This window comes from Patagioenas fasciata, chromosome 33, assembly GCF_037038585.1.
Source record: "Patagioenas fasciata isolate bPatFas1 chromosome 33, bPatFas1.hap1, whole genome shotgun sequence".
Lineage (NCBI taxonomy): Eukaryota > Metazoa > Chordata > Aves > Columbiformes > Columbidae > Patagioenas > Patagioenas fasciata.
In genome coordinates, this window is record NC_092552.1 from 1,458,531 (window position 1) to 1,469,556 (window position 11,026).

At 61.0% G+C, this 11,026-nt stretch overlaps 1 protein-coding gene across 1 annotated transcript; it reads left to right on the forward strand.

The window, feature by feature from the left end:
* Positions 1 to 1,842: 1,842 nt before the first annotated feature.
* PRX (periaxin) lies at positions 1,843 to 9,954 on the forward strand. Its single transcript, XM_071800888.1, has 5 exons — positions 1,843 to 2,141; positions 3,050 to 3,129; positions 3,990 to 4,098; positions 4,237 to 4,400; positions 8,462 to 9,954. Exons 2-5 carry the CDS (start codon positions 3,124 to 3,126, stop codon positions 9,740 to 9,742), a joined length of 1,560 nt encoding a protein of 519 aa, XP_071656989.1. The 5' UTR covers positions 1,843 to 2,141; positions 3,050 to 3,123; the 3' UTR covers positions 9,743 to 9,954.
* The last annotated feature ends 1,072 nt before the right edge of the window (positions 9,955 to 11,026 follow it).

The window sequence follows — 11,026 nt, forward strand, 5'->3', positions numbered from 1 at the left end:
CATGGGTGTTTGGGGGGGTCTTGGGGACCCCGGGGTGTTTGGGGGCCCTGCAGCACCCATGGGTGTCTGGGGGGGTCTTGGGGACCCCCGGGGTGTTTGGAGGACCCTATAGCACCCATGGGTGTTTGGGGGGGTCTTGGGGACCCCGGGGTGTTTGGGGGCCCTGCAGCACCCATGGGTGTCTGGGGGGGTCTTGGGGACCCCCGGGGTGTTTGGAGGACCCTATAGCACCCATGGGGGTCTTGGGGACCCCGGGGTGTTTGGGGGCCCTGCAGCACCCATGGGTGTCTGGGGGGGTCTTGGGGACCCCCGGGGTGTTTGGAGGACCCTATAGCACCCATGGGGGTCTTGGGGACCCCGGGGTGTTTGGGGGCCCTGCAGCACCCATGGGTGTCCGGGCTGGGCGGTGGGTGCTGCTGAACCATCAAAGGCCCCATTCAGCGCCCACCCACGGGCGCTGTGCTGAGTCAGCGCATTGCTGGGCTGCTTGCGGGGGGACCCAGGCGTCCGGGGGTGCCATGGGGGTGCTGGGGGGGTCCCAGGGGTGCTATGGGGGCCCCACAAGGGGGGGGGGTCACACTGTCCCTGTGTGTCCCCCCCAGGGTCCCTGTGTCCCCCATATTGTCCGTGTCCCCCCCATTGTCCGTGTCCCCCCCATGATGTCCCTGTCCCCCCATATTGTCCTTGCCCCCCCTATAATGTCCCTGTCCCCCCCATTGTCCCCCAGTGTCCCTGTCCCCCCCATATTGTCCCTGTCCCCCCCATATCATCCCTGTCCCCCCAGTGTCCACCATGGTCCCTGTCCCCCCCATATTGTCCTTGGCTTCCCATAATGTCCCTGTCCCCCCATTGTCCCCCATTGTCCCTTTGTCCCCCCCCATAATGTCCCTGTTCCCCCCATAATGTCCCTGTCCCCCCCATATTGGCCTTGTCCCCCCCATATTGTCCTTGTCTCCCCATTGTCCCCCATTGTCCCGGTCCCCCCATAATGTCCCTGTCCCCCCCAGTGTCACCCAGTGTCCCCCATAATGTCCCTGTCCCCCCATATTGTCCCTGTCCCCCCATATTGTCCCTGTCCCCCCATTGTCCCCCCCCCCATTGTCCCCACTGTCCCCTTGTCCCCCCCATTGTCCCTGTCCCCCCATTGTCCCCATATTGTCCCTGTCCCCCCCATATTGTCCCTGTCCCCCCATATTGTCCCTGCCCCCCCATAATCTCCGTGTCCCCCGCATTGTCCCCCATTGTCCCCCATTATCCCTGTCCCCCCCCCAATATCTTTTCCCCCCATAATGTCCCTGTCCCCCCACATTGTCCCCCCCATTGTCCCCCAGTGTCTTTGTCCCCCACAATGTCCATGTACCCCCATATTGTCCCTGTCCCCCCATTGCCCCCTTGTCCCCCCATAATGTCCCTGTCCCCCCCACATTGTCCCTGTCCCCCCAACTGTCCCCACTGTCCCCTTGTCCCCCCCATTGTCCCTCATATGGTCCCTGTCCCCCCCATAATGTCCCTGTCCCCCCACATTCTCCTCCCCATTGTCCCCCTGTGTCTTTGTCCCCCACAATGTCCCTGTCCCCCCCATAATGTCCCTGTCCCCCCCATATTGTCCCTGTCCCCCCATAATGTCCCTGTCCCCCCCCACGTTGTCTCCCCCATATTGTCCCTGTCCCCCCATAATGTCCCTGTCCCCCCCATAATGTCCCTGTCCCCCCATAATGTCCCTGTCCCCCCCATATTGTCCCTGTCCCCCCCAGTCTCCCCCATTGTCCCTTTCCCCCCGCATTGTCCCTGTCCCCCATTGTCCCCATTGTCCCCCATTGTCCCCACTGTCCCCGTCCCCCCGTGTCCCCCCCCCCATCCCACACAATTTTCCGCTGAATCCCCCAAATTCCCCAAATTCCCTTCAGTTTTGGGGGGGGTGACACCGTGACAAGGGACCCCTTGTGTCCCCCCCCCCAACACCCACACCGGGAAGGGGGGGGTGGGGACATCTGGTGACATTTGCTGAGTCGGCGTGGGCCGCAACGCCCGGACGCCTGGGTCCTTTTTTAGGGGGGGGGCCCGGACGCCTGGGTCCCTCCCCCCCCCCCACAAAGCAGGGACGACCCAGAGAGCGACGGAGCCGCAGGGAGAGGCCGCAGGTTTGGGGGTGCAGGGGGGACCCCCCCATAGGGTGGTTGGGTTTGGGGGGGATCTGGGGGGAGGTTTGGGGGGGATCTGGGGGGAGATTTGGGGGGAAATTGGGGGGGTTGGGGGTGAAATTGGGGGGGGTTTTGGGGGGGAAATGGGGTTTTGGGGTGCGGGGGGAACCCCAACTGAGGGGGGAAATGGGGGGAGAATTGGGGGGTTGGGGTGAAATTGGGGTTCAGTGGGGGGTTTGGGGTGAAATTGGGATTTGGGGGTGAAATTGGGGGGGGTTTGGGGGGGAAATGGGGTTTTGGGGTTCGGGGGACCCCCAATTGAGGGGGGAAGTGGGGGAGGGATGGGGGGATTCGGGGGGGAATTGGGGGTTTGGGGTGAAATTGGGGTTCAATGGGGGGTTTGGGGTGAAATTGGGGTTTGGGGGTGAAATTGGGGGGGTTTGGGGTGAAATTGGGGGGGTTTGGGGGGGGAAATGGGGTTTTGGGGTTTGGGGGACCCCCAATTGAGGGGGGAAATTGGGGGGGTGGGAGGGCTTGGGGGGGAGAATTGGGGTTCAATGGGGGTTTGGGGTGAAATTGGGGTTTTGGGGGGTTTTGGGGTGCAATGGGGGTTTTGGGGTGAAATTGGGGGTTTGGGGTGCATTGGGGATTTGGGGTGCATTGGGGTTTTGGGGTGCAATGGGGGTTTGGGGTGAAATTGGGGGCATTTGGGGTGCAATGGGGATTTGGGGTGCAATGGGGGTTTGGGGTGCAATGGGGATTTTGGAGTGAAATTGGGGGGATTTGGGGTGCATTGGGGTTTTGGGGTGCAATGGGGGATTTTGGAGTGAAATTGGGGGGATTTGGGGTGCAATGGGGGTTTGGGGGCTGTAACGGGGGGGTTGGGTGTCTGTCCCCCCCGTTCTCAGGAGCCACCCCCGGTGTCACCCCCGGTCCCCAGTGTCACCCCCAGGAGCAGGGACCCCTCCTTGTGTCCCCCAACATGGAGGTGAGGGAGCGATCCTGCCCCCCCACACTGTCCCCCCACACTGTCCCCCCACACTGTCCCCCCACACTGTCCCCCCACACTGTCCCCATTGTCCCCTCCCCATTGTCCCCTCCCCATTGTCCCCTCCCCATTGTCCCCCCAACATTGACCCCCCCCTTCTCCCCCTGCATTGTCCCCCATTGTCCCCCACTGTCCCCACCCCATTGTCCCCCCTCATTGTCCCCCTCATTGTCCCCCCTCATTGTCCCCCTCATTGTCCCCCCATATTGTCTCCCCCTTGTCCCCAACTGTCCCCTCCTCATTGTCCCCCTCCTTGTTCCCCATTGTCCCCCTCTTTGTCCCCCATATTGTCCCCACTCCCATTGTCCCTCCTTGCCCCACACATTGTCCCCCATTGTCCCCCCCCACTGTCCCCCATTGTCCCCCCTTGTCCCACCCCATTGTCCCCCTCGTTGTCCCCCCTTGTCCCCAGTTGTCCTCCCTTGTCCCCCACATTGTCCCCCATTGTCCCCCCCACTGTCCCCCATTGCCCCCCCCCACTGTCCCCCATTGCCCCCCCTTGTCCCACCCCATTGTCCCCCATATTGTCCCCCCCTTGTCCCCCATTGTCCCCCCTTGTCCCCCATTTTCCCCCCCTTATCCCTCCCATTGTCCCCCCATTTTCCCCCTTCTTGTCCCCCTTATCCTATTGTCCCCCCTTATCCTATTGTCCCCCCTTATCCCCCCACTTGCCCCCCATTGTCCCCCCATATTGTCCCCCCCATTATCTCCCCCTTGTCCCCTTATCCCCTTTATTGTCCCCCTCTTTGTCCCCCCATATTGCTCCCCCTTGTTCCCAATTGTCCCCCGTTGTCCCCCAGGAGGAGCTGGACACGTCCCCCTCCCGCGGGGTGACCGGTGTCACCGTCACCCGTGACCGCCACGGCCTCATCGTCACCCAGGCGCCCAAATCCCTGCGGCTGCGCCCAGGTGGGGACACCCCGACCCCCCCCATGACCCCATTGGGTGACACCCCGACCCCCCCCATGACCCCCATTGGGTGACACCGCCACATGTCCCCCCCCACACCGTGTCCCCATGGGGGTGACATCGCGGTGCCCCCCCCAGGGGACCGGCTGCTGAGCGCCCGCGTGTTCTTCGAGGGGACCCCCCCCGAGGAGGTGACGCGGGTGCTGGAGGGGACCGGGGGCTGCCGGGTGTCCCTGCGCGTGCGGCGCCCGGTGACGAGTGACACCGGGGACAAGGGACAGCGCGGGACGGGCACCAGGCTGGTGGGGCCCTGGGGGTGGCATTTGGGGGGCTGGGGTGGGGGGGGATGTGGATTTTTGGGGGGTTCTATGGATGCTGGGGGTCCCTATGGGTGCTCAGGATGCTGGGGGGTCCCTATGGAGGGTGACACCGGGGACAAGGGACAGCGCGGGACGGGCACCAGGCTGGTGGGGCCCTGGGGGTGGCATTTGGGTGGGATTTTTGGGGCTTGGGGGGGCCCTATGGATTTTTTTGGGGTTCTATGGGTGCTGGGGGTCACTATGGGTGCTGGGGGTCCCTACGGGTGCTGGGGGTCCCTATGGAGGGTGACAAGGGACACAGGTGACAAGGGACATGGCGGATGGTCACCAGGCTGCTGGGACCCTATGGGTGGTCCCTATGGATTTGGGGGAGGTCCCTATGGGTGTGTGTGGGGTCCAATGGGTGCTGGGGGTCCCTATGGAGGGTGACACGGGGGACAAGGGACACGGGGGACAGTGACCAGGGTGGTGGGTCCTTAGAGATGGTCCCTATGGATTGTGTGGGGGTCCTATGGGTTTGGGGGTCCCTATAGATTTTTTGGGGGTCCTATGGGTGCTGGGGGTCCCTATGGGTGCTGGGGGTCCCTACGGGTGCTGGGGATCCCTATGGAGGGTGACAAGGGACACAGGTGACAAGGGACATGGCGGATGGTCACCAGGCTGCTGGGACCCTATGGGTGGTCCCTATGGATTTGGGGGAGGTCCCTATGGGTGTGTGGGGGGGTCCAATGGGTGCTGGGGGTCCCTATGGAGGGTGACACGGGGGACAAGGGACACGGGGGACAAGGGACATGGGGGACAGTGACCAGGGTGGTGGGTCCTTAGAGATGGTCCCTATGGATTGTGTGGGGGTCCTATGGGTTTGGGGGTCCCTAGAGATTTTTTGGGGGTCCTATGGGTGCTGGGGGTCCCTACGGGTGCTGGGGGTCCCTATGGAGGGTGACAAGGGACACAGGTGACAAGGGACATAGGGGATGGTCACCAGGCTGCTGGGACCCTATGGGTGGTCCCTATGGATTTGGGGGAGGTCCCTATGGGTGTGTGGGGGGTCCAATGGGTGCTGGGGGTCCCTATGGAGGGTGACACGGGACACGGGGGACAAGGGACATGGGGGACAGTGACCAGGGTGGTGGGTCCTTAGAGATGGTCCCTATGGATTGTGTGGGGGTCCTATGGGTTTGGGGGTCCCTATAGATTTTTTGGGGGTCCCATGGGTGCTGGGGGGTCCCTATGGGTGCTCAGGGTGCTGGGGGGTCCCTATGGAGGGTGACATGGGTGACAAGGGACATGGGGGACAGTGACCAGGGTGGTGGGTCCCTAGAGAGGGTCCTTATGTTTTTTGGGGGGTCCCTATGGATGTGGGGTACTCAGGGGGCCCCTATGGGTCCTTGGGGGTCCCTATGGATGTGGGGGGGTCCCTATGGATGCGGGGTGCTCAGAGGGTCCCTATGGGCCTTTGAGGGTCCATATGGATGTGGGGTGCTTAGGGGAGGTCCCTATGGATTTTTGGGGGGTCCCTATAGATGTGGGACATTTGGGGGAGTCTCTATGGATTTTTGGGGTGTCCCTATGGATACTTGGGGTTCCCTATGGATTTGGGAGGGTCCCTATGGATGTGGGGTGCTCAGGGGGGTCCCCATGGATTTTTGGGGGGGGTTCCTATAAATGTGGGGTGCTTGGGGCGTCCCTATGGATACTTGGGGGTCCCTATGGATTTTGGGGGATCCCTATAGATGTGGGATGTTTGGGGGGGGTCCCTATGGATGTGGGGTGCTTAGGGGGGTCCCCATGGATTTTGGGTGGTGTCCCTATGGATTTTGGGGGATCCCTATGGATGTGGGGTGCTCAGGGGGTCCCTATAGATGTGCAATGTTGGGGTGGGGGGGGTCCCTACAGATGTGAGATTTTGGGGAGGGTCCCTATAGACATGGGACCTTTAGCGGGGGGTCCCTATGGATTTTGGGGGAGTCCCTATGGATTTTGGGGGAGGGTCCCTATAGACATGGGACCTTTAGCGGGGGGTCCCTATGGATTTTGGGGGAGTCCCTATGGATTTTGGGGGGGTCCCTATAGACATGGGACCTTTAGCGGGGGGTCCCTATGGATTTTGGGGGAGTCCCTATGGATTTTGGGGGGGTCCCTATAGACATGGGACCTTTAGCGGGGGGTCCCTATGGATTTTGGGGGAGTCCCTATGGATTTTGGGGGGGGTCCCTATAGACATGGGACCTTTAGTGGGGGGTCCCTATGGATTTTGGGGGAGTCCCTATGGATTTTGGGGGGGGTCCCTATAGACATGGGACCTTTAGCGGGGGGTCCCTATGGATTTTGGGGGAGTCCCTATGGATTTTGGGGGGGGGTCCCTATAGACATGGGACCTTTAGCGGGGGGTCCCTATGGATTTTGGGGGGGATACCTATAGACATGGGACCTTTAGCGGGGGGTCCCTATGGATTTTGGGGGAGTCCCTATGGATTTTGGGGGAGGTCCCTATAGACATGGGACCTTTAGCGGGGGGTCCCTATGGATTTTGGGGGAGTCCCTATGGATTTTGGGGGGGTCCCTATAGACATGGGACCTTTAGCGGGGGGTCCCTATGGATTTTGGGGGAGTCCCTATGGATTTTGGGGGAGGTCCCTATAGACATGGGACCTTTAGCGGGGGGTCCCTATGGATTTTGGGGGAGTCCCTATGGATTTTGGGGGGGTCCCTATAGACATGGGACCTTTAGCGGGGGGTCCCTATGGATTTTGGGGGAGTCCCTATGGATTTTGGGGGGGTCCCTATAGACATGGGACCTTTAGCGGGGGGTCCCTATGGATTTTGGGGGAGTCCCTATGGATTTTGGGGGAGGTCCCTATAGACATGGGACCTTTAGCGGGGGGTCCCTATGGATTTTGGGGGAGTCCCTATGGATTTTGGGGGGGTCCCTATAGACATGGGACCTTTAGCGGGGGGTCCCTATGGATTTTGGGGGAGTCCCTATGGATTTTGGGGGGGTCCCTATAGACATGGGACCTTTAGCGGGGGGTCCCTATGGATTTTGGGGGAGTCCCTATGGATTTTGGGGGAGGTCCCTATAGACATGGGACCTTTAGCGGGGGGTCCCTATGGATTTTGGGGGAGTCCCTATGGATTTTGGGGGGGTCCCTATAGACATGGGACCTTTAGCGGGGGGTCCCTATGGATTTTGGGGGAGTCCCTATGGATTTTGGGGGGGGTCCCTATAGACATGGGACCTTTAGTGGGGGGTCCCTATGGATTTTGGGGGAGTCCCTATGGATTTTGGGGGGGGTCCCTATAGACATGGGACCTTTAGCGGGGGGTCCCTATGGATTTTGGGGGAGTCCCTATGGATTTTGGGGGGGGGTCCCTATAGACATGGGACCTTTAGCGGGGGGTCCCTATGGATTTTGGGGGGGATACCTATAGACATGGGACCTTTAGCGGGGGGTCCCTATGGATTTTGGGGGAGTCCCTATGGATTTTGGGGGAGGTCCCTATAGACATGGGACCTTTAGCGGGGGGTCCCTATGGATTTTGGGGGAGTCCCTATGGATTTTGGGGGGGTCCCTATAGACATGGGACCTTTAGCGGGGGGTCCCTATGGATTTTTGGGGGAGTACCTATGGATTTTGGGGGGGGTCCTTATACATGTGGGACATTTAGGGGGAGTCCCTATGGATTTTGGGGGGGGGTCCCTATAGACATGGGACCTTTAGCGGGGGGTCCCTATGGATTTTGGGGGAGTACCTATGGATTTTGGGGGGGGTCCTTATACATGTGGGACATTTAGGGGGAGTCCCTATGGATTTTGGGGGGGTCCCTATAGACATGGGACCTTTAGCGGGGGGTCCCTATGGATTTTGGGGGAGTACCTATGGATTTTGGGGGGGGTCCTTATACATGTGGGACATTTAGGGGGAGTCCCTATGGATTTTGGGGGGGGTCCTTATACATGTGGGACATTTAGGGGGAGTCCCTATGGATTTTTGGGGGGCACGCTATGGATATTTAGGGGTCCCCCATGCATTCCCCCCCAGCTCCCCAAGCTGCTCTCGAGCCGCACCGGCCCCGCCGCCCCCCCGAGCGCCCCCAAACCGTCCCCGCGCCGCCTGACGGTGAAGGAAGCGGCCGCCGGCACAACCGCGGCCACCCCATCCCCGCCCCCCACCCCCGAGAGCCCCCGCGAGGCCCCCAAATCCCCACCGGCACCCGGAGCCAAAGCCAAAGCGCCGGACGCCATCCGCGTCCCCTCCATCGCCATCGCCGTCCCCAGCGCCGCCGTGGAGCTCGTCCCCGAGTTGGGCGCCGCCAAAGCGGAGGCGCCGGTGGAGCCGCGGCCGAGCTTCCCGGCACCGCCGGCCATCGCCGTGGCGGCGCCGCGGGTGGGGTTGGCGTTGGCGCCGCCGGTTGCGCCGCTCGGCTTCGCCGAAGGGCTGCGGAAGCTCAGCCTGGAGCTCGACGCGGTGCCGGCGCTGGAAATCGCGCCGCCGGTGCCGGCGCCGCTTGGTGGGGACGGTAAAACCAAGCCTGGCAAATTCACCTTGCCGCGGGTCGGCTTGGCCATCGCCAAGTTCAAACCGGGCACGGCGGCGCCGTTAGACCCGGGTTTAGCGCCCGGCGGCGGCGGCGTCAAGGTGAAGATCCCCAAGTTGTCGCTGGCGCCGTTCGGTGACGGCGACACCGCGATGAAACCGCAGCGTTCCGGAGGGTCGCTACCCAAACTCGTCGCCGCGCCGGAATCGGTGAAATTGCCCAAATTCGGAGGATCCAGCCCCGATATACGCGGCGTCGGCGTCGCCAAAACGCTGCGGCGCGGGGGGAGCGCTGAGAGTTTGGTGCTGGCGGCGGGGAGGAAGGGGACGGAGGCGCCGGTGCCGCCGTTCACCGGGTTGGCCGCGAAGCGCCGGGAGCGTTCGCTTGATGGGAAGACGCCGAAACCCCTAAAGGTGCCGGCGTTGGAGTTGGCGCCGCCGGGGATGGATGAGAAGGAAGCAGGAGAGCGATTTGGGGTGAAATTGCCCAAATTCGGTGGCGTTTCGGTGAAGGAGAAACGAGGCGGCGAACAGGGGGATCCTGGCCGGAACGTCAACGGCGAAGCTCAAGCCAAGCTATGGCGGTGGGTGCCCAAAGTGGGGTTCGCTCCTCCGGAGCCAACTAAAGCCCGGCCTAAAGTGGGGTCCCCCCCTAAGCCGCGCTTTCCCGATGTTGAGATTTGTGCTGAGGTGCCGGTGAGCCCCAAGTTGCATCTTGGGGGGCCAGGGACCCCCAAATTCCAGCTGCCCAAAGTGGTGCTGAGTCCCCAACCCTGCGAGTGGTGACGCCCCTGAGCGCGATGGCTTTTGGGGACCCCCTGAGGAAATGATGGGACCCCAAAACCCCCTTGAACCCCCCCAAAAATAGCCCCGATTTGGCTTTGAAGCTTTTTTTGGGCCGGTTTGGCCGGTTTTTGGTATTAACTGGGGAAGGGGGACCCGCAATCCCCCAACACTTTGGCTTTTGGCTCTGTTGGAATAAAGGTTAACCCGCCAAAGTAATGAGCGCTGGGTGGCTCTGTGGGGTTTGGGGGGCTTAGGAGGGGGCTTGGGGGCTTAGGATGGGGTTTGGGGGGCTTAGAATGGGTTTTGGGGGGCCTTAGGATGGGTTTTAAGAGGCTTAGAATGGGTTGGGGGGGCTTAGGAAGCGGTTTGGGGGCCTTAGGATGGGTTTTGGGGGGCCTTAGGATGGGTTTTAAGGGGTTTAGAATGGGTTGGGGGGTCTTAGGAAGGGGTTTGGGAGCCTTAGGATGGGCTTTAAGGACCTTAGGATGGGTTTTGGGGGGCCTTAGGATGGGTTGGGGGGCTTAGGATGGGTTTTAAGGGGCTTAGGATGGGGTTTAGGGAACTCAGGATGGGTTTGGGGCTTTTAAAGGGCCTTAGGCTGGGTTTTAGGGGGCTTAAACTGAGTTTTGAGCAGTTTGTGATGGCTTTTCAGGTGATGCTTTTGAGGTGGCTGGGGCTGAATTTTAGTGCACTAGGCTGAGTTTTAAGAGCCTTAGGCTGAGTTTAAGGAGGCTTAGGATGAGTTTAAGAGCCTTAGGCTGGGTTTTGGGAACTTTTAAGGGCCTTAAGCTGGGTTTTAGGGGGCTAAGGATGGGTTTAAGAGCCTTAGGATTAAGAGCCTTAGCCTAGCCTGAAGGGTGCTTAGGCTGGGTTTAAGGGGGCTTAGGCTGGGGTTAAGAGCCTTAGGCTGATGTTAAGAGCCTTAGGCTGGGTTTTAGGGGGCTTAGGCTGGGTTTAAGAGCCTTGGGCTGGGTTTGGGGGCATTTAAGGGCCTTAGGCTGGGTTTTAGGGGGCTTAGGCTGGGTTTAAGAGCCTTAGGCTGGGTTTGGGGGCTTTTAAGGGCCTTAAGCTGGGTTTTAGGGGGCTAAGGATGGGTTTAAGAGCCTTAGGATTAAGAGACTTAGGCTGGGTTTAAGTGCCTTTTGGCTGCGTTTAAGGGGGCTTAGGCTGGGTTTGGGAGTTTTTAAGGGCTTTAAGCCAGGTTTTAGGGAGCTTAGGATGGGTTTAAGAGCCTTAGGATTAAGAACCTTAGGCTGGGTTTAAGGGGGCCTAGGCTGGGTTTAA